Genomic DNA, 26307 nt, shown 5'->3' on the forward strand with positions numbered 1-26307 from the left:
TGTTTGTTATTTCTGTCTGGTACACGTGATTAGTACATATTGAGGGAAAACTAGACCAGATGTTTGCTTGTGTCAGATGTTTAGATAGACCAGATTTCTTTCTTTCCTTCGTAATTGTCAGCTGAGAAGCCGTGCCTTTGGTCATGGTCACATTTCCTCTTTGGCTTGCGAATTTGGATGGAACGCTTAGCAGCTTTAAGTGGTCCTGCCAGCTGGTGGGCAATAGGACACCCTCCAAATTCTTGATTTACGTATTTAAATATCAGATGTGTACTCTGGTGACCATGGGAGGCTTGGCTGTCTCCTGCCTCCTGATCCCTTGCTCCAAACCTCTCCTGGGCTCTGCTCCCCAACCTGAGCCTCAAGCTGGCTGGGTAGGTAAGTCAGAGATGCCAAAGATATGATGATGATTGTGATTTTTGCACACATCCCACGTGCCAGGTGCTAAGTGCTTCAGATGCATTTTCTCATTTTAAACCTAAAAACAGTGATGAAAAATGACCATGATTAAGCACGTCTTTCTTTTGCATGTCTGCTTTCAGCTTCCCCTGGCCTCTTCCTCGTTTCTTTTCTCCTTCCCTCCTTCTCTCCCTCCTCCCTTCCGTCGAAGGGGTTTTCTAAGGCCAGCAGGGTTGCAGAGGTCAGGGAAACATGTGAACTCCACTGCAGACTTCGTGTTTCTTGCTTCCTCAGTTGGGGGTCAGGTGGATGATGGAGCCTAATAGAGATCATGCCCCAAAGAAGGAAGGAGGACCACACACCATGAGCCACAGATGAAACTTCCCCAATGAGCGGGCTGCCCTCAGTCCTAGCAGCAGAGAGAAGCTGAGTCAGGCATCTGCTGTGGTTTTGCCTGAATCCAGAGACCACATGTGTCTGTCCACTCAGCTGTTCAAACTGCTACAGTAACCTGAAATCACACCCCTCGGCAACCTCCAACCTTAGCAGTGTGGATTTCACGTCCCAGCCAAAGAGAAGAAGAGGAGGAGAGCTGGGGGACTAGAAAAGGCCCCTCTGCCCACTCACCTCCATAGATTCCCATTGCCTAAGCCCTGTTCACATCCACCCCACATGTGTTACTTTCTGTCTTCTCGCCTGGTAAGAATGCCTTTGATAATCAGAAGAGTCCATCGATGAAATGTTTGATTTTATAGGAGCTCTAATCACTGCCTCCTTGCATAGAAGGCTGCCCCTCCTCCTCATCATCACTCTTAAATTCACAGGTAGGATGCTAACTGTGTTCCCTGGTCTGCCTTAGCCCCAGTGACACCAGCCACATGCCTTTCCCTGGGATGATCAGGAGTGAAGCTAGAAAGGACTCATCTACAGATATTCCTGTCTATTCCCGACATGCCCATGGCAGACTTAGGTTGTGTTTTTCTCTGTTGTGTGGTTACTTCTCCAGGCTGGATGTTAGCCTTCTTAAATGATGAACTCATTCAAAAACTACAAGATGGCTTTCAATAAATCTGTAGCTCAGAATCATAAAGCCCGAGGGTGGCATTTTCCCCCAATTGGACTCATAAGTGGAGTGTCTGATGGAGGAGGAAACTCGGGGTTATTTTTGAAGACATCTCAGATGTCCACTGTCTGGGTACCCAGGATTACGTCTGTGTGTGCGTGTGTGTGTGTGTGTGTGAACAATTGTACATCATAAGTACTTTCCATAAGAACCATGTTGCTTTAGCTCATGACACACTCTTGGTCTGAGGCCCTGGACGAGGACCTGCCCTGATTTCTTCTAGCAGCATCAGCCCAGCCTGGCCTTCGGGAAACCCAGAGGAACCACAGTGATTTTTTGTGCATCTCTCAGAAAGGATGATGCTTCCTCTCTGACTGCCATTCTTTCTCACCACTGAGATTCTGTTCTAGCTACCATTGAGATTCTGCTAGCATTCTGCTCTTCTCACTTTCCTCTTCCCTCTAGTGACCAAGAGGGAACATTTTAGAATGGCTCCAGTGGGTGCATTAAATCTAGCAGGAGATACAAATGATACTGCATGTGGGGATTACACGTGTCATTTGTTCGTGACAGTGATTTACTTTAGGAGATGAAATTTTAAGTCTTTCAGACTTCGGGCTCAAAACCTTTCTTTCTCTCGGCAGAGTATAATATACTATATGGTGACATCCCCCAAACTGTCCTCCTGGATCAAAAACGAATCACTTCTGAAGTCCCTGCAGCCCTTCGCAAAGTGGCATTACATTGAGCGTGACCTTGCGATGTTCAACATGAACATTGATGATGACTACGTCCCATGTCTCCAGGGAATCACACGAGCCAGCTACTGCAACGTTTATCTGGAGTGGATTCAGTACTGTGCCCAGAAAAGGCAAGAGGTGGGTAAGGGAGGTGGGGCTGGAGGAGTTGAATGTAAGTTAAGAAACAAGGAGCCTTATAAAGACCATCACTTTCTTATTCTCTGTGTGTGTGAGTCACTCAGTCGTGTCTGACTCTTTGTGACCCCATGGACTGTAGCCTGCCAGGCTCCTCTGTCCATGAGATCCTCTAGGCAAAAATACTGAAGTGGATAGCCATTTCCTTCTCCAGAGGATCTTCCCAACCCAGGGATCAAACCCGGGTCTCTTGCATTGCCGGCAGATTCTTTACCATCTGAGCCACCAAGGAAGCCCTGGTAGACTACAACAAAATAGAGGAGAGAAAGGACACTAGTATTTGGACAAATGTTATTTAGCAGTTAAACAGAATGAAATGGAAAAATTCATATATGATGTCTCCAAGAAAAGCACCTTGAAAGTACATTTTTCTTTCTACTGTGCTCAGAGTTGGTACAGTGTTAAGCCTCGATCATGGCTTTAAAACTCTGGACACTTCTTTGTTTAGAGTTTCTTTTTGAGATTTCTGAACAGGTATATATGGGCTGAAATGCAGGGGATTTACTAAACCTATTGAATTGTGGACAAACCCATTCTGTTGAGCAATCAGATTGGTCCAAGCTACTTCTGTAGTTACGTCTGTGTGTGTGTGTATATTGTTGCTCACGTGCTGAGGATGCTTTTGAAGATGAATACAGCCTCTTGGAAATGAAAGCAAGGAAAATGACATCTTGTAAAAGGAAGACAAGCAAGCAGGCAGGAGAAGAAAGGGGAGGGAGGCCAGTGGAAGGAGTTTGTTATCTCTGCTTCTCAGGATTTGGAAAGCTTCTCATGATGTGTTGTTGAGGGAGATGGTAGATCCAAGTTGAAAACTGCCTTCTCAGCAGCTGACGAAGAGTGCTGTGTGACCTGGTAAGCCAAATTATGACACTCGCTCAGGTCCTTGACCTTTCATGAGTGACTGAAAGCAGGTGGGAGACAGTCAGTGGCAGAGTCAGTCCTCCAGATGCAGCCGGGAGAATGTGTGCTGACATCTTAACCCATGCAGAGCCTCCACTGGTGGCTGAAATAGTCAAGAATCTATTGCTGATCCTGGCTAACCCCACAGTGAGGGCACTCTTCTTTCCTCAGCTAGCTCATAAAAATGAAATAATCTTGCTTTGCTTGCAAATGATATTTTAACTTTTAAGTTCCTTCGGCATCTTCCCCTGCTCCTCTTAAGCTTGGATGAACCACTTCATTTGATTATTGATTGTGGACTTATGGTCAGTTCAGTGTGCTCCTCGTTATAGAGGGAACAGAAAACCTCATTTGCACTTGATTCCTATACTTCTATTTCTGCTGGTGTACCTGTCCCCCTGCATTGGACAGGGTTAAGGTGGGCATTGGATGGGGTTAAGGGGGGCCCTGGACAAAGTTAAGGTGCAAATTCATTTGGTGGCTCAGACAGTAAAGACTCTGTTTGCAATGCAGGGGACATGGGTTTGATCCCTGGGTCAGCAAGAGGCCCTGGAGAAGAGAACGGCCACCCCCTCCAGTATTCTTGCCTGGAGAACCCCATGCCTAGAGGAGCCTGGTGGGCCACAGTGGATGGGGTCACGAAGAGTCAGACATGACTGAATAACTTTTACTTTCATTTGACCGCGAGCTCTGACCATCTTCCCGACCCAAGATGGCGTATTCATAATTCCAGGAAACTAGGCTGACAAGCCTCATGTTAGCCCCTTTATTTCCCTAAAGTAACTTCCCCATTTAAATTTGTTTTTATGTCCAACCTCCAGAGAAACTGCCTCAAAAGCAGAGTTTACCATCCTTTGGGTCACTGTGGGGGGACTCAGGTGACCATGGTGGCTGCCTCGTGGAAAACCTCTGCATTTGTGGTTCTGTGTAAGTGCATGCCAGACCCCACATGAAAGCTGAATGAACGTCTTTGCTCTTCCAGCCCTCGAAGCCCCTAGAAAGTGACGAGGACTCTCCTCTGGTGACTCTGTCCTTCGCGCTCTGCATCCTGGGGAGGAGAGCTCTGGGCACCGCGGCTCACAACATGGCCCTCAGGTACCCCGGGAGACAGTTGGCACAGACACCAGTTGGCATTTTATGTGCTGGACAGACTTTTGTCCATCATTTTCTTTAAGTTGGACTGCCTCTACTTCTTCCAGAGCGTTCTCTCTCTAATAAATCATGCTGGACCTGTGAGAAGACTTTTTGATCATGGTGATCTTTTGGGGAATTAGATGTGGAAATGGTATTAATAAGGAACAGTCAAAACCCTGGAATTCTAAGCATAGGGCATTCTATGTTACAAGAGTCTTTGCAAATTTTGGGGTGAGATTAAATGAAATCATGCATGTGTCAACTGAAAAATCAGTCACAACCTGAAAGTAGCAAATGTTTTATTTGGTGGGAATGTTTAGGACACTGGGCCCAGGAGATGGCGTCTCAATAGCCCTGAGAAGCTGCTCTGAGGAGGCAGAAGAGGGAGTCAGGCTATATACAAGTTGGCAGCAAAGGGAGCGGTAGCCTGAACATCAAAGATTATTGTTAAGTAAGGAAAACCAGATATCAAATTAAGGAATTTAGTGCTCTTCTATGTACGGGAAGATGCAAGAGTCTGGGATTATTAAAGTCATTTCTTTCATATGCATCTCAGCTCTCTGGGGCCAGCATCCTGCATTTTTGCAGAGGTATTCTTCTCTTACTTGAATTCCCTTGGGGCTCACCAGCTCACACTTGGGTGCAGGAGTGCTAAGTCACTTCAGTTGTGTCTGACTCTTTGTGAGCCCATGGACTATAGCCCACCAGGCTCCTCTGTCCATGGAATTCTCCAGGCAAGAGTACTAGAGTGGGGTGCCATGCTCTCCTCCTGAAGGAGGGAATCTTGGCAACACAGGAATCAAACCTGTGTCTCTTATGTCTCCTGCACTGGCAGGGGAATTCTTTACCACCAGCCCCACGAGGGCTGTAACCGCTGATGACTGTGACTTCCTCAATTTCCTCATGTAGGGAGTGGCGCCGCTTGTCAGCATGACTCAGAAATTCATATTTGGAGGGCCGGAATCATGGATAGCTATGATGTTTCTTGCACACCAGTATGCAGGAGATTTTCCATTTCATACGTATGAAGTGCCTGTGATATTCATCAAATTAATGTTCAAAAAAATATTAGTTCCCCTCCCCTGTTTTTTTTTTTTTTTTTCTAAAAAAGGAAATGGTTACTTCTGTGCTTTAGTCCAGAGCCTACTCTGCCCTGACTCTATGGGGCTTTGATGACTGGATGTTGCTTCTCCTGTTTTTTGCAAATTCTCTTTCTGCTGGATCTTGCCCCATTGTATGTTAGTAGCCCAGGTTTCTCTTCTTAAACAACAAAACTATTTTGAGTTTAATTTTCAATTCTCTCCTGGCCTGTTTACCCTCCTTCACCCTCTACCCCTCAGGTCTTGCCTTCACAAACAAGCCCTTGAACTTGACTCATAAATGAAGTTGTACTCATTGCCCGCCCCCACCCCTCACCCCCATTTCCTTCTCCAGGGAAACAGCTCTTGTGAATTTCATCAGTTACCTTCTCATCGCCCCAGTCGGTGGCCACTTCACAGACTGCCCCTTTGGTATTTAGCACTCTGGGCCAGATGTTCTGGATTCTGCCTGTCCATTAAAGGCATCTTGATTGGTGCACATTAGTCTCCCAAGGGTCTTGTAAATATCCCTGTGCCCAAGCCCTACCGCAGGGCAGAGCCATCATGTCAGGACCCCTGCGGGTGGACCACGCAACAGGACATTTTATGGTCCCCTGGGTGCATGAGCATGCAGCCAAAGCTGAGAATCATGTAGATCCAGGGAGCTTAAAAAGAAAGCGCTCTTCTATGTAATGGTTTATCCTTTACTTGGGCTTTCTTCAAGATTTCTGAGTTGTATTGTTGAACCTGTGTTCCGCAAAGGGGTCCTTTTGATACTCTACTTGAGTGTGTTTGGGGGTTATTAGGTATGACAAGCTTCTTAAGGGCAAAATCCACTTATGTGCTTGTTTAACAACCTGCACAATGAGGTCCCATTGGATAAACAATTCTGAGGGGACTTCTGAATGCCCTTCCCGCAGGGGATAGCTGAGTCATCCCCAGTGGCGAGCCATAGGCAGATATCATCCCAGACGTGTGTGCACTGGTAAGGGGTGAAGTGGTGTGGTTGGCAGGCCCTCATCCTTCTCTGGAGAGGAAAAGGTGAGAACTGAGGCGGTTAGGATTCATGACAGCTATTCTTTCAGCACCCACACCTCAGAATTTTATGGTTTTCTTCATAGGGGAGAAGTGCTTACTGATCATTGTGTTGGCCTGTTCTAGAAAATACTCTGGGGAGAACTGGCCTGCTTCTGCCCCCTCTCTTCCCTCCTACCTGACTCAGCCTCATACTGTGTGCTGTGCTAAGTTGTTCCCATCATATCCAGCCCTATGAACTGTAGCCCAAGAGGCTCCTCTGTCCATGGGATTCTCCAGGCAAGAGTACTGGAGTGGGTTACCATGTCCTCCTCCAGGGGATCTTCCTGACCCAGAGATTGAACCTGCATCTCTTATATATCCTGCATTGGCAGGTGGGTTCTTTACTGCTAGCGCTACCTGGGATGCCTCACACTAGATGCAGGCAATTCCTTTGTGGTCATCTGGGACTGAATTCAAAGATTGAGAGTCTAGCAGAAGGCCCCTTCATGAGCTTTGTAAAACAACCTACTATAATATTGTAAATAGGAAGTACTCTTTGAGAAGGGCTTCAGAAGATTCAAGGCTGTATATCACAAAATGAATCTTCATACAGTCATAGCACCCAAGCATCTTTTGTTGGATTGATAGAAAGTTTTTTTTTTAAATAAATTTAAAACTGTCTTTACAAATTGCAAATAAAACGCTTCAACGATTTTACTTTTTCCATTCCCATCCAACATATTTTCAGACTTCTTCGATCTTGTTTGTGTAGCTTGTTCCAATATTTCTGATCCAGGTGTTTCTTGCTTGGTCTGCTTTATTTATTTTTTCCTTGATTAAGCACCATGCCTAGCAGCTGCTTTGTCAACCTTGTTTTAATGGACTTTTTCTTTGTTTCAAAAAACTTCTCATACTCCATGTCAGCTTTGCTTGTTCCAAACACAGTGATGAGATAAGTCTGGGAGTAATACTCTTGGTATTCTAGGGAAAGATTTGATTATCTGAGGCTGATTCACTCCACTGAGCAGTCCCATACTGTAATAAAATTCTACAATGAATTTTCATTTCGGTCCTTGACTTACTAAAGATATATGTTAGACACTGCCCTGGGTTGGGAGTTGGAGTCTAAGTCCACAAGGTTCTGATTTATGTGGAGGTATTGTGGGGAGTGGGGAGGGACACAGAATGAGGGGGAGCTTGGAGCAGGGTCCCCACCTCCACTCCAACCAAACAGCTGTGATCTACTTTTTCCTGAGCTAGAGCTCATTCAAGAAATGGTTTTGCTTGTGAAAAATGGTTTCAGAGTTCAAAAAATATTTTAAACATAAATTTCTATAGATATAGTCAAACTGCTTTCTACAACTGCCCCAATTTCCATCCTTACCATGAATATTTTGCCATAACTTGACTAACACTGGATAGTTAATCTTTTTTAATTTGTCTAGCCTAATGGGTAAAAAAAACACAAAATCATCTCATTCTTATCTGAATTTGCATTTCCATAATTAATAGTGAAGGTAAGACTCTTTTTAAAGATGTATTGGTCGTTTTTTTCCTGTAAAGTGCCTGCCCACGTGTACATTTTATCCACTTCTGTGAGATTGTTACTGCTGTTCAGTCACCAAGTCATGTCTGACTCTGACCCCCGTGGACTGAAGCATGCCAGGTTTGCCTGTCCCTCACCATCTCCCAGAGTTTGCCCAAGTTCATGTCCATTGAATCAGTGATGTCATCCAACCATCTCATCCTCTGTTGCCCTCTTCTCCTGCCTTCAAATCTTCCCCAGCATCAGGACCTTTTCCAGTGAGTCAGCTCTTTGCATCAGTGGCCAAAGAATTGGAGCTTCAGCTTCAGCATCTGTCCTTTCAACAAGTATTCAAGGTTAATTTCCTTTAAGATTGGCTGGTTTGACCTCCGAGCTGTCCAAGGGACTCTCAAGAGTCTTCTCCAGCACCACAGTTCAAAAGCATCAATTCCTTGGCGCTCAGCCGCCTTTATAGTCCAACTCTCACATCTGTTCATGACTACTGGCAAATCCATAGGCTTGCCTGTATGGACCTTTGTCGGCAAAGTGATGTCTTTGCTTTTTAACATCCTGTATAGGTTTGTCATAGCTTTCCTGCCAAGAAGCAATCGTCTTCTAATTTCACAGCTGCAGTCACTATCCGCAGTGATTTTAGAGCCCAAGAAGAGGAAATTGGTCACTACTTCCACCTTTTCCCCTTCTATTTGTCAGAAGTAATGGGACCAGATGCCATGATCTTAGTTTTTTTAATATTGAGTTTTAAGCTGACTTTTTCACTCTACTCTTTCACCTTCATCAAGAGGCTCTTTAATTTCTATGAGGTACTTACTGGTTTTTAGAAGTTATTCTCATATTAAGATATTAATATGTGTTAAATGTTTTCTATCAAGGTGCTCTTGTCTTTATGGTGGGGCTGCTATGCCTCATTTTCTCCTCAGGTGACATTTATTTTAAAATATTTATTTATGTATTTATTTAGCTGTGCTGGGTCTTAGTTGTGGCTTGAGGATCTAGTTTCATAACCAGGAATCAAGCCCGGGCCCCCTGCATGGGGTATGCAGAGTCTTAACCACTGGACCACCAGCGACATCCCTTCTCAGGTGAAATTAGACCTCACATTTTATAAAAACCTCAGGTGGAATTTTGATTTAGATTGTATTAAATTTACAGATTAGCTTAAGAAGTAAATGGACATTAGTCATTAATATACTGTCTCTGGAATCATTCAGTTTTTTAAATGTCTCTCAGTAGCAGTTTATCATTTTATGGAGATTTGTAATACTTAAAAGATTTTATTCTAGATATTTTATAGTTTTATTGTGATCATGAATAGACCCTTTTTGTCCCTATCACATTTTCTAACGGCTATTGCTGGTTTACAGAAAAGTTATTTCTTTTTTCATATTGGTCTCATTCTGGGCACCTCTTACTGAACTCTAAGCCTATTATTTCAATGGCACTTTCCTGATGGTCCAGTGGTTAAGACAGTGCCTTAAAATTCAGAGGGTGCAGATTCCATCCCTGGTTGGAGAACTAAGATCCCACATACTTCACAGCCAAAAGACCAAAACATGAAACAGAAACAATGTTGTAATAAAATTCAATAAAAACTTTAAAAATGAACTACATTTTAAAAAATCTTTAAAAAATATTATTTCTATTAATCCTATTTGATTTTCTGCTGGAAAGACATATCTGCAAATAATGACAGTTTTGCCTTTTCTTTTCCGATAGACATAATTCAATTCTTGTTACACTGGCTATGACCGCCAAGTGGAGGTGGGCATCTGTGTTAGTCTCCAATTGCTGCTGTAATAACTTACCACACACTTGGTGGCTTATAGCAGCATAAACTATTGATCTTACAGTTCTGGAGGTTGAAAGTCCAAAACAGGTGTCACTAGGCTAAAATTCAGGTGTCAGCAGGGCTTCGTGCCTTCTGGAGGCTCTGCGGGAAGAATCCATCCCCTGCTCAACAGGCTGCCTACATCCTTACCACACCTTCCTCCATCTGCCCAGCCATCTGTGTGGCATCTTCCAGTCTCTCTCTCCAACAAAACCTATCTCACCTACTTCTTCCTTTTACATACGAGGGTCCTTACGATTACACTGGGTCTCCCAGATAATCCAGGAAAATCTCCCCCTTTAAATGAAAGTGTTCAATTTAATCACATATGGAAAATTCCTTGTGCCCTGTAAGATAACATATCCACAGGTTCCAGACAGTAGGACATGGACATGTTTGAGGGGCCATTATTCTGTTCAGCACAGCATCCTCAACATTAATCCAGATGTCATGGGCGTAAATATCAAATTTTAGCATTAAAAAATAAGCTTTGTTTTAGGCTTCTATTAGACCATTTTTATCAGGTTAGGAGTTTCTGTCTGTTCCTCGATTGCTAAGGCTTTTTATCAGGAAAGGATGATGAATTCTTTGAAAGTTTGAGGGCTTACATTCAGATGAAATTATTCTTCTTAAATCTATTAGATGGCCAAAAAGTTTATTCAGATTTAAGTACCAAGACACATTTTTCATTTTCACCAAGAGCTTTATTGAACAATATATTCACTAACTGAACAAACTTTTCAGCCAACCTAATATTAATGTAATTGGTAATATTAACAAATTTCTTCCTTAAAACATTCTTATAACTCTGAGATAAGCTCTTTTTGGTCATGATGCATTATTTTTATACAATAATGAATTCACTTTGCCAATATTTCATTCAGTATAGCTTCATTATATATTCAAAGTAGGAGTGTCTCATGATCTGTGTATGTGTTTGCACGTACTTTATCCTCATAAAATTTCAACTCAGGAGTATACTCTTAGGTGTACTCTCTGAGACCAAACAAACAAACAATATCATTCTCACATATTTAATGTTAAGGAGTAAAAGATGATTTTTGAACACTGATTCCCCAGGTAAGTCTTACACAGCAGCCTAGCAGAAGTCACAAGCTCTGCTCATTTGATGGGTTTCTTGGGGACATGTTTTAACTTCACAACAGTGACATAGCTTTGATAGGCTATCCTCAAGGAATAAAAGCATGTACATGCAAAGTTAGAAAGAGTAAGTTAAGAATCAGCTTAAACCGAATGCAAGTGAGCAAAAGAGCACAGTATATAAAATATCTTCAAGTAAAATATCCATATGTTAAGGAAATAGAATGAGTTAATAAGGATGTGACAAGCAAAAGCTGATAATGGTTTTAATTTGGAGTTTGGGGCCTTTCTCCTTTGTAGAACTGTGTCTCCTACTGAATAAAAGCGTACATATATAAAGGCATGTTTTAGGAGGAAGTCAAAATAGTTTCACTGACCCCAGGAGCTAAAAGACAGCTTGGTGACTGCCTTCCAGTAAACGAGAGGGGATGAGTAGATCCTAGTTGATGTCTGTTTAATAGACATAAAAGTGAGAAGGTGGCTGCACTTTACAGCAGCATATCATGTTTGCTTAAAGAAGAAATTTTACTAGCTCTTGGAGTACATAGGCTTCTAAGAGGATAGAGGGCAGGAGGAAAAGGGGGCAACAGAGGATGTGATGGTTGGATGGCATCATCGACTCAGTGGACTTGAGTTTAAGTAAACTCCAGGAAACAGTGAAGGACAGGGAAACCTGGTGTGCTGCAGTCCATGGGGTCACAAAGAGTCAGACATGGTTGAGCAACTGAACAACAACAAAGAGGATAGAACATGTCAAGATAAATGTGAGCTTGAAAAATGACAGACAAATAACGATGATGTTCTGGGCTAGAGGTTGAGAGCCCTGAAAGATGACCTTGTGGCAAGAGGTCACTGTCACAGTCTGAGGTCACATCAACCATATCCCCACTCCTCCCACCCAGAGTGGACTGAGGAAAGCAGTGTTATTCAGGAATCCTATACATCATCTCAGTTTCCCTTCTCCATCTTCTACTGGATATGTGTCCCCACATTAGGGCCAGATGTCATATTGGATCATCTTGCAGACAAGACTGAGGTTTGTCTGACAGACTGGAGTTCAGTTCAGTTCAGTCACTCAGTGTCCAACTCTTTATGACCTCATGGACTGCACCACGCCAGACTTCCCTGTCCATCACCAGCTCAACTCAGAGTTTACCCAAACTCATGTCCACTGAGTCGGTGATGCCATCCAACCATCTCATCCTCTGTTGTCCCCTTCTCCTCCCACCTTCAATCATGCCCAGCATCAGGGTCTTTTCCAATGAGTCAGTTCTTCGCATCAGGTGGCCAAAGTATTGCAGTTTCAGCTTCAGCATAAGAGCTTCCAATGAATATTCAGGACTGATTTCCTTTAGGATGGACTGGTTGGATATCCTTGCAGTCCAAGGGACTCTCAAGAGTCTTCTCCAGCATCACAGTTCAAAAGCATCGATTCATCAGGCATTCAGCTTTCTTTATAGAGTCAAACTCTCACATCCATACATGACAAATGGAAAAACCATAGCTTTCACTAGATGGACCTTTGTTGGCAAAGTAATATCCCTGCTTTTGAATGTGCTGTCTAGGTTGGTCATAACTTTTCTTCCAAGGAGCAAGCATCTCTTAATTTCATGGCAGCAGTGACCATCTGCAGTGATTTTGGAGCTCAAAAATATAAAGTCTGTCACTATTTCCATTGTTTCTCCATTTATTTGCCATGAAGTGATGGGACCAGATGCCATGATCTTAGTTTTCTGAATGTTGAGTTTTAAGCCAACTTTTTCACTCTCCTCTTTCACTTTCATCAAGAAGCTCTTTAGTTCCTCTTCACTTTCTGCCATAAGGGTGGTGTCATCTGCATATCTGAGGTTATTGATATTTCTCCCAGCAGTCTTGATGCCAGCTTGTGCTTCATCCAGTCCAGCATTTCTCATGATGTACTCTGCATATAAGTTAAATAAGCAGGGTGACAGTATACAGCCTTGATGTACTCATTTCCCAATTTGGAACCAATCTGTTGTTCCATTTTCAGTTCTAACTGTTGCTTCTTGACCTGCATACAGATTTCTCAGGAGGCAGGCAGATCAGGTGGTCTGGTATTCCCATCTTTTTAAGAATTTTCCACAGTTTGTGGTGATCCACACAATCAAAGGCTTTGCCATAGTCAATAAAGCAAAAGTAGACGTTTTTCAAGAACTATCTTGCTTTTTCAATGATCCAATGGATGTTGGCAATTTGATCTCTGGTTCCTCTGCCTTTTCTAAATCCAGCTTGAACATCTGGAAGTTCACAGGTCATGTATTGTTGAAGCCTGAGTTGGAGAATTTTGAGCATTACTTTGCTAGCATTGAGATGAGTGCAATTGTGCGGTAGTTTGAGTATTCTTTGACATTGCCTTTCTTAGGGATTGGAATGAAAAATGACCTTTTCCAGTCCTGTGGCTACTGCTGAGTTTTCCAAATTTGCTGATATATTGAGTGCATCACTTTCACAGCATCATCTTTCAGGATTTGAAATAGCTCAACTGGAATTCCATCACCTCCACTAGCTTTGTTCATAGTGATGCTTCCTAAGGCCCTGTTGACTTTGTGTTCCAGGATGTCTGGCTCTAGGTGAGTGATCACACCATCGTGATTATCTATGTCATGAAGATCTTTTTTGTACAGTTCTTCTGTGTTTTCTTGCCTCCTCTTCCTGATATCTTCTGCTTCTTTTAGGTACATATCATTTCTGTCCTTTATTGTGCCTATCTTTGCATAAAATGTTCCCTTGGTATCTCTAATTTTCTTGAAGAGATCTCTAGTCTTTCCCATTCTGTTGTTTTCCTCTATTTCTTTGCATTGATCACTGAGGAAGGCTTTCTTATCTCTCCTTGCTATTCTTTGGAATTCTGCCTTCAAAAGGGTGTATCTTTCCTTTTCTCCTTTGCCTTTCACTTCTATTCTTTTCACAGCTATTTGTAAGGCCTCCTCAGGCAACCATTTTGCCTTTTTGCATTTCTTTTTCTTGGAGATGGTCTTGATCACTACCTCCTGTACAATGTCACGAACCTCCATCTATAGTTCTTCAGGCATTCTATCAGATTTAATCCCTTGAATCTATTTGTCACTTCCGCTATATAATTGTAAGGGATTTGGTTTAGGTCATACCTGAACAGTCTAGTGGTTTCCCCTACTTTCTTCAATTTAAGTCTAAATTTGGCAATAAGGAGTTCATGCTCTGAGCCACAGTCAGCTCCCAGTCTTGTTTTTGCTGACTGTATAGAGCTTCTCCATCTTTGGCTGCAAAGAATATAATCAATTTGACTTTAGTATTGAGCATCTGGTGATTTCCATATGTAGTCTTCTCTTGTGTTGTTGGAAAAGGGTGTTTGCTATGACTAGTGCATTCTTTTGGCAAAACTCTATTAGCTTTTGCCCCGCTTCATTTTGTACTCCAAGGCCAAATTTGCCTGTTGCTCCAGGTGTTTCTTGACTTCCTACTTTTGCATTCCAGTTCCCTATAATGAAAAGGACATCTTTTTTGGGTGTTAATTCTAGAAGGTCTTGTAGGTCTTCATAGAACTGTTCAACTTCAGCTTCTTCAGCATTGCTGGTCAGGGCATAGACTTGGATTACTGTGATATTGAATAGCTTGCCCTGAAAACGAACAGAGATCATTCTGTCATTTTTGAGATTGCATCCAAGTACTGCATTTTGGACTTTTTTGTTGACTATGATGGCTAATCCATTTCTTCTAAGGGATTCTTACCCAAAGTACTAGATATAATTGTCATCTGAGTTAAATTCACCCATTCTGGTCCATTTAGTTCGCTGATTCCTAAAACGTCAATGTTCACTCTTGCCATCTGCTGTTTGGCCACTTCCAATTTGCCTTGATCCATGTACCTAACATTCCAGGTTCCTATGCAATATTGTTCTTTATAGCATCGGACTTTACTTCCATCACCAGTCCCACCCACAACTGGGTGTTGTTTTTGCTTTGACTCTGTCTCTTCACTCTTTCTGGAGTTATTTCTTCACTCTTCTCCAGAAGCATATTGGGCACCTACTGACCTGGGGAGCTCCTCTTTCAGTGTCCTATCATTTTGCCTTTTCATACTGTTCATGGGGTTCTCAAGGCAAGAATACTGAAGTGGTTTGCCATTCCTTTCTCCAGTTTTGTCAGAAGTTTCCACCATGACCCATCCATCTTGGGTGGCCCTACATGGCATGGCTCATAGTTTCACTGAGTCAGACAAGGCTGTGGTCCATGTAATCATATTGGTTAGTTTTCTGTGATTGTGGTTTTCAGTCTGTCTGCCCTCTGATGGAGAAGGATAAGAGGCTTATGGAAGCTTCCTGATGGGAGAGACTAACTGAGGGGGAAACTGGGTCTTGTTCTAATGGGCAGGGCCATGCTCAGTAAATCTTTAGTCAAATTTTCTGTTGATGGGTGGGGCTGTGTTCCCTCCCTGTTATTGACCTGAGACCAAACTATGGAGGAGGTGATGAAGATAATGGCGACCTCCTTCAAAAGGTCCCATGCAGGCATTGCTACACTCAGTGCCCCCAACCCTGCAGCAGGCCACCGCTGACCCATGCCTCTGCCAGACACTCCTGGACACTCATGGGCAAGTCTAGGTCAGTCTCTTGTGGGGTCATTGCTCCTGGGTCCTGGTGTGCACAGGGTTTGTTTGTGCCCTCCAAGAGTCTGTTTCCTCAGTCCTGTATAAGTTCTGGCGGCTCTATGGTGGGGTTAATGGCGACCTCCTCCAAGTTGGAAATTCAAAAATCAGCATCAAGATTTTACATTCAGGAGAGCCTGAGAGTTGTGGGAAACCAAGAGTCACCTCTTTTTCATGCTTGTGCACACACTCACTTTGCTCTGAGTCCCAGCACAGAGGCAGCAGCTTGGAGAACACCTGGATCATACAAGAAGATTCACTGATTAAGTTGAGGACATATGCTGAGTGAAAGGGATCTGGTGGGACTTGCTCAGGGGACAGAAGTGTTGGCACATGCCTTTTCCCCCCTCTCCTTCCACATTGCTCACCAGGTGCTGGTTTAATGTCATTTCTGTCATCCTCTGCTACTTAGCTAACACCATGCACCCTGTCCTGGAGTCCTCTGAAGACCAGCCTTGCCAAACCTGCCAACAGCCCCCTCAAAGCAGCTCCCATCCCAGGAGTGTTGCCGTGTACATCACCATGCGCAGAGAAGTAACAACCAGGCCTCAAAACGGCCAACCTGGGGCCAAGCACCACCCATCAGACACCCATAGCAATCATGAACCAACCACAACAGGAGGTGCATTCAGCCCACAGGGTACTCTGCTCTGGTGACCTGAGGGAGCTGTGCCATTGGGCCCACTGGACACCTGCTGCATAAGGTCACATTTTCAAGGTCAAGAGACTAGCTGATATACCTAATACATAGAAACAAGCAGAAAGAGTTGAATATAATGGAAAAGAATCTGAAAGAGAATATATACACACACACACATATATGGGCTTCCCAGGTGGTGCAGTGGTAAAAAACCTGTCTGCCAATTCAGGAGACACAAGAGATGAGGGTTTGATGCCTGAGCTGGGAAGATCCCGTGGAGCTACAAGTGGCAACCCACTCCAGTATTATTGCCTGGAGAATCCCACTGACAGAGGAGCCTGGTGGGCTACAGTCCATGGAGCTACAAAGAGTTGGATATGACTGAGCACACGCACACACACACACACACACACACACACACACACACATACATATATAGTTGAATCACTTTTCTGTGCACTTGAAACTAACATTGTAAATTAATTATACTCAAATTAAAAAAAATCATTTAACCCCCCCAAAAAAAACCCAATAGGCAAAAATTAGACAAAGGAATATCTTCCAAGTGAAAGAAGACAAAGCCTCAGGAAATGAATTAAATGAAAGAGATAATCAATGCAGTAAATAGAGTTTAAAGTAACAGTCATAAACATGCTCACTGAAATCAGGAAAAGAATGGAAGAACACAGTGAGAACTTCAGCAAAGAGATAGAAAATACAAAGAAAAGAGCCATTAAGAATCCCCTGTGTGGGAAAGCCTTCTCTTACACCAGTCTAGGGCACAGGTCCTGCGCCAAGCTCCCACTCTATCACTTCTCTGAAACATCTGGATGTCTTAAGGAAGCATCCAGGTTCTAGTTCCCTGAGTCTCAGATCTCCCTATGCCCCAGAATCATTTGGGGATCTTGGTCAGAATATAGACCCCAGACCCCATCTTACACACGCCAGCTTAGTATCACTGGGAGCCGGTTCTGGAAATCTATTTTCATTCTGAGCAGTTGCCAGGAGGTCATATTTTCCACAGCCAGCCTGCTCCCGGTCTAGTGGCCTCCAGAAGCATCTTTCACGAGATAGTAACAGTTGATCCCATTGATATAGAGGCCCAGAAGTACTAAAATGTTATGAAGCCAAACATATTTTTAAAAAGCCTTTCATCAAATCTTGCCTTTTAACTACTCACTTGGGAATTATTATTTCTCAATATAGCTGGCATTTAGTTGAAACCACATCCCTGAGATTCTTTCTCATGTGATTGCTCTCCAAGATTATTTGAGATTCTACAAGATAAGCATCCTTTGTTTATATCTGATGCCTATATTGCCTGTACATTCCAGTTCAGTGGAAATGAGAATAATGATCATAGTGAACATTGATGACGCGCTCCATGGGTTCTGGGAACAGTGCAAAGTGTTTGACGTGAGTTGACACATTTTATTCTCTCTCAGGGCATGAAAGAGGATGAGGTAGGTGCTATTGTTGGTGTTGAGTTGCTAGGTCATGTCTGACTCTTTTGTGACCCCATGGACTGTAGCCCACCAGGCTCCTCTGTCCCTGGTATTTCCCAGGCAAGAATACTGGAGTGAGTTGCCATTCCCTTCTCCAGGGGATCTTCCTGATCCAGGGGTTGAACCAAGGTCTCCAACATTGCAGGCAGATTCTTTACCATCTGAGCCACCGGGGAAACCATACACCAATTTAAACCTTGGAAAATAGCTGGTCACCGACCTCAGGAGGGTGAGGTGGAGGTAGTTCAAGACTTACACATTCGTGGTATCTTTACTGTGGGGTCTACTGAAGCCTTTGAAGAGATCAGTCCATTCTAATACAACCTCTGAGCTGGCCTTTAAGAAGATGGCTCCAGTTACACATTTTTAAAGAGACTCTGTTTCCTGGAGAGGTGGGTGGCAGGGTTGCAATGTCATGTGCATGCTAAGTCACTTCAGTGGTGTGTGACTCTTTGTGACCCTATGGACTGTAGCCCACCAGGCTCCTCTGTCCATGGGATTCTCCAGACAAGAACACTGGAGTGGATTACCATGCCCTCCTCCAGGGGATCTTCGGAATCCAGGGATCAAACCCACATCTCTTAGGTCTCCTGCATTGGCAGGCGGGTTCTTTACTACTAGAGCCACCTGAAAAGGCCTTCAGTGTCGCATGAGATGCTAAATGTCTGTTCCCACCTGTCTCATCCTCTTTCTAAACTCCTTTCTGGCCTGTTTCCTCTTCAATGAAACGGTTTTAATACTATGTCTTGTACAGGCAACCCTGGGAATGAGCTGAGCTGATGGAATGGAAAGCACTATAATGCACAAACCACGAGAGAGATGGAAGGTGTCCTTTCTGTCTCACTTCTAGCTGCTCAGAGCTGGTGCTTTTTAAAAGCAGTATGTTCACTGAAAGCTTATTTATGAAGTGTTAGTATTTTATATAGTGATTTTGATATTTGTGTAACTTAAAATTCTCAGATGCCTTTGAATAATACAGGTATCTACAATACTCTCATGTACACAAACAACTAAATTTCCTGATACATAACATAATAAGACTACTCTAACTGCCACCCATAAAACATTAATCTTTCAAAACCAGACCTTTAAGAGTTCACAAATTCTTATTTCTCCCATTTTTGAAAATTATTTTTAAACCTTTTTTAAAAAGGAAGCTGAAATCCTCAAACCAAAAGCCTTAATCTTCCTTTCACAATGTTTATCAAATCATCATGATGTACATTTTATTTATTTTCTTTTTTTTCATTTTATTTATTTTCTTTCAAGTTGGATATAAGATTTTATTTTATAATTTTAATATTTTTGACCTCTTAAATACTTAAAAATTGTGTCGATTACACCTCAATAAAGCTGAGAAAATTGAAATCAAATACAAAAAAAAAGCCTTAATCCAAACGAATTCTGAGAAATAGATCAATGAAGAGGATCTTTTATTCATCCCACAGAAAAAATACACTTAGTAATTTTCGCCTGAAGAAAATATATCTTGTATTTAAAGAACTCAAAGATTAGTTGTAAGGAGTTGCCTTTGGACAATGATCAATAAGAGCTTATCAACAGTAGGATGCTGACACCAAGGACCATCCCCTCTTGCATGCATTACTCTTTGTACTTCCAGCTCCTTTACTGGTCAGGAGTGATGGGATCAACCATGCAACCAGGGCATGGTTGTGGGATCCCACAAAGGAATGAATCATGTATGAAGCATGCTGCCTCCCCCACAGTGGAGACACTCTCGGAGCTAGGATACTGACTCAGATAACCAAGCACACACTCTCTAAGAATCTCCATTACTAATTAGTGAGCATGGGAAACCCAGCCTGCAAATCACAGCTGTTTGCATATGTTCTCCGAGGGCTCCATGTACAACACTGCCCCGCAGCAGAAGGCTCTTCACAATGCCCATCTGTAACATACAGTATACGAGCCTGTTTGGACATTAACTTGAACATATCAATCCTTCTGGAGAGTCCACTGGGAGTCCTGCAGAAACTATCGCAGCATTAGAGTTGTTTCCACCTGAATCCCAAGAGTCATTAACACTGGATCCAAGATAATGAACTAGTGTCTAGAACTTAAAATCTGTATCTTTAATCATAATGGGCAAGGTTTCTCAGCAGCAGCATTATTCACATTTTAGATTATGTGGTTCTTTGCTGTGGGGGACTGTCCCGGGCGTTCATGCCTGGCCTCTACCCACCTGGTGCCAGGAGCACTGCCCTACAGCTGTGACACCCAGAATGTTTCTGGATATCGTCAAATGTTTCCTGGGGGCCAAAGTTTCCATGGACTGACAGCCAGTGAGAAAGGGTGCAGGCGAGAACTGGGCTGAGCTGGATAGGATCATAGGCAACATCTGGAGCCATGAGGACTCCTCTGTGGATAAAGAAAGATGCCGTAAAACAGTGAAACAGGAGTGAAAATAGCCTTTGCTTCAGCTGGCCATTCTCAAGTTGTCACTGCTCTGTGAAAGGTGATGGGTGAGGATGCTGAAATGGGCAGGACCCATTAAAGCATAATCCTCATGGAGCTAGAGTTTCTGCCAGGGCTTCAAGCAACAGCCAGAGCTTCAGGCCAGAAAATGACTGTTATCAGAAAGGTTGTGTACATCTGTGCTTAAGTGCCGATAGCTGCAACCTCTTATCTGTACTCACCACCAATGGTTATGTCATCGTAGAATAGGGAACAGGGTCAGGAACCAGAAAGAACAGGAGGAAATACAATCAGAGTGTCACAGAGACTCAGCTTGGTGGCTCTTGGTGTCTGCTGGGGGTGTGGAGTGACCCTGAGCAGAAGCTGAATCGTCCTTTCCAACACACGTGCACACATACAAACATGCACCCTTGTACATGCACACACACAAATGTGTGCTCATCTCAAGTGCACACATATACAAATGTGCACTCATGTACATGCACATACACACATGCATATATATACATACAAATATGCAGCCACACACAGGAACACACACATGTGTACACATGCTTACAAAGGTGAGATGTTATGCAAGTCCTAACTGCGTGGATTGTGGGTTAACATTGCAGAAGAGGTGCAGAAGGCTGGTCACAGAGAGTGTCACCAGACAATCCTCAGTGCAGGGGCAACCCTGTCCATTTGTGTGGGGATGGGGCAGGGCAGGCTCCAGAAGAAACCTGGCCCAAGTGTAGTCATGTGTTAGAGACACACATCCACATGTAGAGAACTGGACCGCGGCACTGAGATGAGCCTAGGCTTACATGGCACCACATTTGTGAAAAAAACTTCAATGAATAAAGATAGCACTAAGGGGCCAAGTGTTGGCTGTTCTAGTCCCCACGAAGGCCAACCTTGAATAACTCAGATGTAACCCTGTTTCCCTGCTCCAGCTGTTGGCCTGGGGGTGGGAGCCTGTCATCTCTCAGTAGAGTCTTAACAGAACAAAGCCTGGTGATGCTGCAAGTCAGAAATGTGTGGGGGCCACCTGGAGACCTCTCCTCTCCTCAGAGCTTCCCAGCTCATCACATCTCTGCCTTCTTCCTCTTCAGTCTCCTGAAGATAAAAGGCAGATAATGAAACACCTTATATTTAGGATGCCTGTATCTTTGAGGTACTAGGAGTAATGCCCCACAATCTAGGGGAAGTACCCTCATTCTACTGAAATTCTAATTCAGCTTTGTTTTCTGCATGGAGACTCATTTTTTAAAAAAATTTTCATTGACATATGGTTCACTTACAATGTATTCACTTCTGCTGTACAGAAAAGTGTATATGTACATTCCATTATACATCTATACATTCTTTTTTAATATTCTTTTCCATTATAGTTTATCACAAGATAATATAGTTCCCTGTGCTATACAATAAGGCCTTGTTGCTTCTCCGTTCTGTGTATATATATATGTTAGTTTGCATCTGCTAATCCCAAATTCCAGTCCTTCCTTCCCCCAACCCCCTTCCCCTTGGCAACTACAAGTCTGTTCTCTCTCCCCATGATTCTGTCTCTATTTCATAGATAGGTGTGTGCATTGAGACTTGTTTCAATGTAATAGCAGTAAGTCTCACAATGTGTCATTTTCCTCTGAAAATAGAAATGATCAGTAAAGCATCTATCATTCTGTCATTAGGGGCCTGAGATGAGCTACAATCACTTATCAAGGTCCCATGGAAGGGCGTTTTCTAGACTGGGGAATCAGGTCTGTGCTTGCCTTCCATATGCCGTCAAAGGGTGGGCTGAATGCCTGGCTCTTCTCTTGCATCTACCTGGGCATCTCAGCAGGTCCCTTCATCTCCCTCTGCCACTGTCCTCAGCCCTACATCTAGAGGAGTGGTTTCTCTAAACCTGTGTGCTAGCAGCCTGGCATGCTTCTAATCCTTTCTAGAAGAAACCCCACCTACTTTTAGCCCTCTTTTTAGTACTTCCTGCTATCTGATGACAGAGGCATTTTGGATCATTTTCAATGACAGCAGTTTGCACTGTTTTAAAGCTCCCCTCCCTTGCCCTATCCTGTTGCATCCTTGCCCTGACGTCCACCCATCCCCACCTTGGACTGCAGGCAGCCCCAGGAAGTCTTTGTTCTGTGTGGGGGCAGCCTATCCAGGATGGCTGCCTCCTGAAACTCTTCCTGCAAGGCTCTGGGCTCCTCAAGACGCTGGCACCCACCCCTCCTGCCTAGACCCATTTCCCACAGTCATCTCTGACCTTGAGCTTCAGCATCCCTCTCAATGGAGTTCTCGAAGGAAATTAATGATTGTGGTGCATTTTGCAATCACGTGCTCCAATAGCAGTCAGCGGAACTATTTCTCTGACATGTGGGCCTAATGTTCTGTGTTGAATCCAAAGTCTTGTTGGGTGAGCCAGCTCGTTTAAATCCTCCTCAGCTCCATCCTCAGAGAATCTCTTCCACACACATTTCCTGGATCGTTTTGTCCCAGTTTAATCCTATCCGGGATGCTGTTTCTTGTGTAGTCGCCCAGTCCCACCAGGGATGTTAGAAGCCAGACTCATTAGAGGCGGCTGCCAAGTGTATTAATGGACCTAGAGGGAAAGAATTAAGAACACTTCTTTCCCTCCACATAATATAGGATAAATCACTTTCCTGAACCATGTGTTGATCCAAAAGGTAATGAGCCCAGACCGTGAAAGGTGTCCCTTGGGTGCCTCTCTGATCTCCACCCAGGCAGTACTCAGTTACATGCAGGAAATGGAGGCAAAGCAGAAAAGCCCAGAAACATAAAAACCTGGACAATCTGAGAAATCCTTTGGTCATTCATTTTAACCCCCTCTATCATGGGGGCAGCAGAGGATGAGATGGTTAGATAGCATCACCAACTCAATGGACATGAGTTTGAACAAACTCCAGGTGATAGCGAAGGACAGGGGAGCCTGGTGTGCTGCAGTCCATGAGGTTGAAAAGAGTTGGACACAACTTAGTGACTGAACAACAACAACAAATTGTGCCTCATCCACTAGTCATTAACAAAAGGGGTGGGATTGGGAGACTGGTGTACTCTGAGAATCTAAACGGCCAATTTGAGATTTCACTTGGTGTCGTTTTCTCTCTCCATATGGTGAGAGAATCCAATTTTCATTACGAGTCATATAGTCCAAAAGTGCCATCTGGAAACACAGAGAGGACAAGCAGAAGGGCCTGGACTCTTCCCCAGGCCTCCCTGCCTCCCTCCTGAGAAGTGGAGCCTTTCCACGGCTCCTGGGCCAGATGGCCTGCATCTCCACTCACTCTGCCTGTGGATGTGGCAGGCCAGCTCTGCCCAAGACCTCCAGCCCCACACTCCGGGATCCAGTATGTCACCAGCTATTCTTGATGATGATCACTACAGCATTTGTCACAACGGTCTGAACACGGGCCACAGGTTAGGTGTTCAGTGGGACCCCTGCCAGATCAGTCTAAAGACAGTAAAGTCCTTGTGGTGTCATAGGGGAGACTCGGGCCAGTTCAGGGTGACAGGGGCCTGAACACCTTTGCGCCATGTGAACAAACAAACTTTGTTTCGCAGCCTGGATTCTTTCCTCTACGGCCTCCACGCCCTCTTCAAAGGTGACTTCAGGATAACAGCCCGAGATGAGTGGGTGTTTGCAGACATCGACCTGCTGCACAAAGTTGTCGTCCCAGCTCTCAGGATGTCCCTGAAGCTGCATCAGGTAAGCATTCTTTTTATTTTTTTTAAGTATAAGCCTGAAACATTAGGGGAAAAAACTGACCTTTCAAAAACACGGTCCCCTTGGTCAGCATAATTCTGACAAGTGGGCTTCTGACTTAGTAACTAAGTGTGTGTGTGTGTGTGTGTGTGTGTGTGTGGTGTGGTGTGTGCTCAGTCGAGTCCCCTCAACTCTGTGGCCCCATGGACCGTAGCCCTCCAGGCTCCTCTGTTCATGGAATTCTCCAGGTAAGAACACTGGAGTGGGTTGCCATTTCCTCCTCCAGAGGATCTTCCTAACCCAGGGATCAAACCCACATCTCTTGGGTCTGGCAGTCAGGTTCTTTACCCTTAGCACCATCCAGGAAGCCCAGCAACTAAGCATTGAGGCATTGCCTATTTTTGATGGTACCCATGGTGATATGCCATCAAGATCTCCCACTAGCATGGAAGAGGGGACCTGGCTGGAGAAAATGACATCACCACATTGTGGTGAAAAGTCCCAGGCTTCTATGCCACCAGCTCTCTGGGCCCCGAGGCCACTGCGATGCTGAGGTGCCTTCCATCCACTCGGGGCTGAGCGATGTAAAGGTGGACTTGACCTTGCACCAGGCATTGACCTCATTGCCTTGTGCACAGCAAGCCAGGACCAGCTTTGTGGTCCTCCCGACCCACAGATGAATTCTTTCCCCAGGACCAGTTCACTTGCCCTGATGAGTATGAAGACCCAGCAGTCCTCTACGAGGCCATCCAGTCCTTTGAGAAGAAAGTGGTCATCTGCCATGAGGGTGACCCAGCCTGGAGAGGCGCCGTGCTGGCCAACAAAGAGGAGCTGCTGACCCTGAGGCACGTGGTAGACGAGGGTACGGATGAGTACAAGGTGCTCATGCTCCACAGAAGCTTCCTGAGCTTCAAGGTGATCAAGGTACGGGAGCCATCCCTCCGGGCTGCCACCAGCCTCCCGCCTGGGGGAACATGAGAAGAAATATACGGCTGGTCAACAAGTTCATTTGGGTTTTCATTCAGGAGAAACCTGAACGAACTTTTTTTGTTTAAAATAATTTATTATATATATTGATTTAATTTTTGCCTGTGCTGGGTCTTTGCTGCAATATGGGCTTTCTCTAGTTGCTGTATGCGAGGGCTTCTCATTGGGGTGGCTTCCCTTTCTGTGGAGGACGGGCTCTAGGGCTCGCAGGCTTCAGCAGTTGCAGGGCACGGGCTCAGGAGTTGCAGTTCCCGGGCTCTGGAGCGTAGGCTCAGTAGTTGTGGGGCATGGGCTTAGTTGCTCCTCCATATGTGGGATCTTCTCAGACCAGAGAGCAAACCTGAGTCTCCTACATTGGCAGGTGAATTCTTTACTATTAAGCAACAAAGAAGCCACCCTGAATGAACTTTTTTCCCAACACAGTAGCATGGATTGGCACAGACACCCCTGCCCCTGGGCCAGCATCCTCTGTCCAAAGCCACAGTCCCCGGGGGTAGGGGGAGCGGGCAGCGCTGGCCAGCATTTAGGGTGTATGCATGCAGCAGGCAGTGCATCCCTGCCAGGGCCCTTTCCCACTCAAAGAGCTGGTGTGCAGGTGATGACTTTGGCAAAAAGTCCTGCTAGGCTAGACAGGCGTGGGGTCAGGATCTAGCTTGTTCTTAAAGACTTTCTAATTCTCTAAGATTCCAAACCTCCCTCTCATAACCCGTTCCTGGACCTGATAACTTCCTTCCCAGAGATTCTCTTTATACAGCTTCAAATCACCAGGCTGAAACAAAGCCTTCTTTCCTTTTTATTTGATCTCCATGGCCCCATGAGAATGGCATCATATCCACCTTGCTGCCGTTCAGACATCACTAAGAAAGCTTTAGGCCAAAGCATAGTGGTTGCAGGTACTCAGACCCAGCAGGCTGTAGCCCCGCTCTCTCACCGCCCCCACCACCCACTTTCCTCCGCGTGTCTTCCCCGCGCTGCAGGTGAACAGAGAATGCGTCCGCGGCCTTTGGGCGGGGCAGCAACAAGAGCTCATCTTCCTCCGCAACCGCAACCCCGAGCGCGGCAGCATTCAGAACAACAAGCAGGTCCTTCGGAACCTGATCAATTCCTCCTGTGACCAGCCCCTGGGGTACCCCATGTATGTCTCCCCACTCACCACATCCTACCTGGGGACCCACAGGCAGCTGAAGAACGTCTGGAGCGGACCGGTCACCTTGGACAGCATCAGGGCGTGGCTCCGAACCAAGTGGTTGAGGTGGGTCTTTAAGGCAAGGGCATTATTTACCCGGATGGGGCGGGGCTGCGAGCTCCAAGGCTTCAGGTAGGGACCTCTTCTGGTAGGGATCTCACTGTCCCTACCAGGGATCCCTGTCCCTACTGCAGGGATCTCCC

The 26307-nt window shown here is 44.7% G+C and overlaps 1 protein-coding gene across 5 annotated transcripts in view; it reads left to right on the forward strand.

Annotated features, from left to right (window-relative positions):
* The window catches only part of PCNX2 (pecanex 2), a 296271-nt gene that overhangs the window by 251822 nt on the left and 18142 nt on the right, over positions 1–26307 (forward strand). For all 5 annotated transcript variants that reach the window (XM_070471076.1, XM_070471078.1, XM_070471079.1 and 2 more), the window contains 5 exons: positions 2107–2340; positions 4280–4392; positions 23790–23934; positions 24625–24855; positions 25896–26170. In XM_070471076.1, the coding sequence (XP_070327177.1) occupies positions 2107–2340; positions 4280–4392; positions 23790–23934; positions 24625–24855; positions 25896–26170 (998 nt within the window). The remainder of the gene's footprint in view (positions 1–2106; positions 2341–4279; positions 4393–23789; positions 23935–24624; positions 24856–25895; positions 26171–26307) is intronic.

This window comes from Odocoileus virginianus, chromosome 7, assembly GCF_023699985.2.
Source record: "Odocoileus virginianus isolate 20LAN1187 ecotype Illinois chromosome 7, Ovbor_1.2, whole genome shotgun sequence".
NCBI classification, from domain to species: Eukaryota; Metazoa; Chordata; class Mammalia; order Artiodactyla; family Cervidae; genus Odocoileus; species Odocoileus virginianus.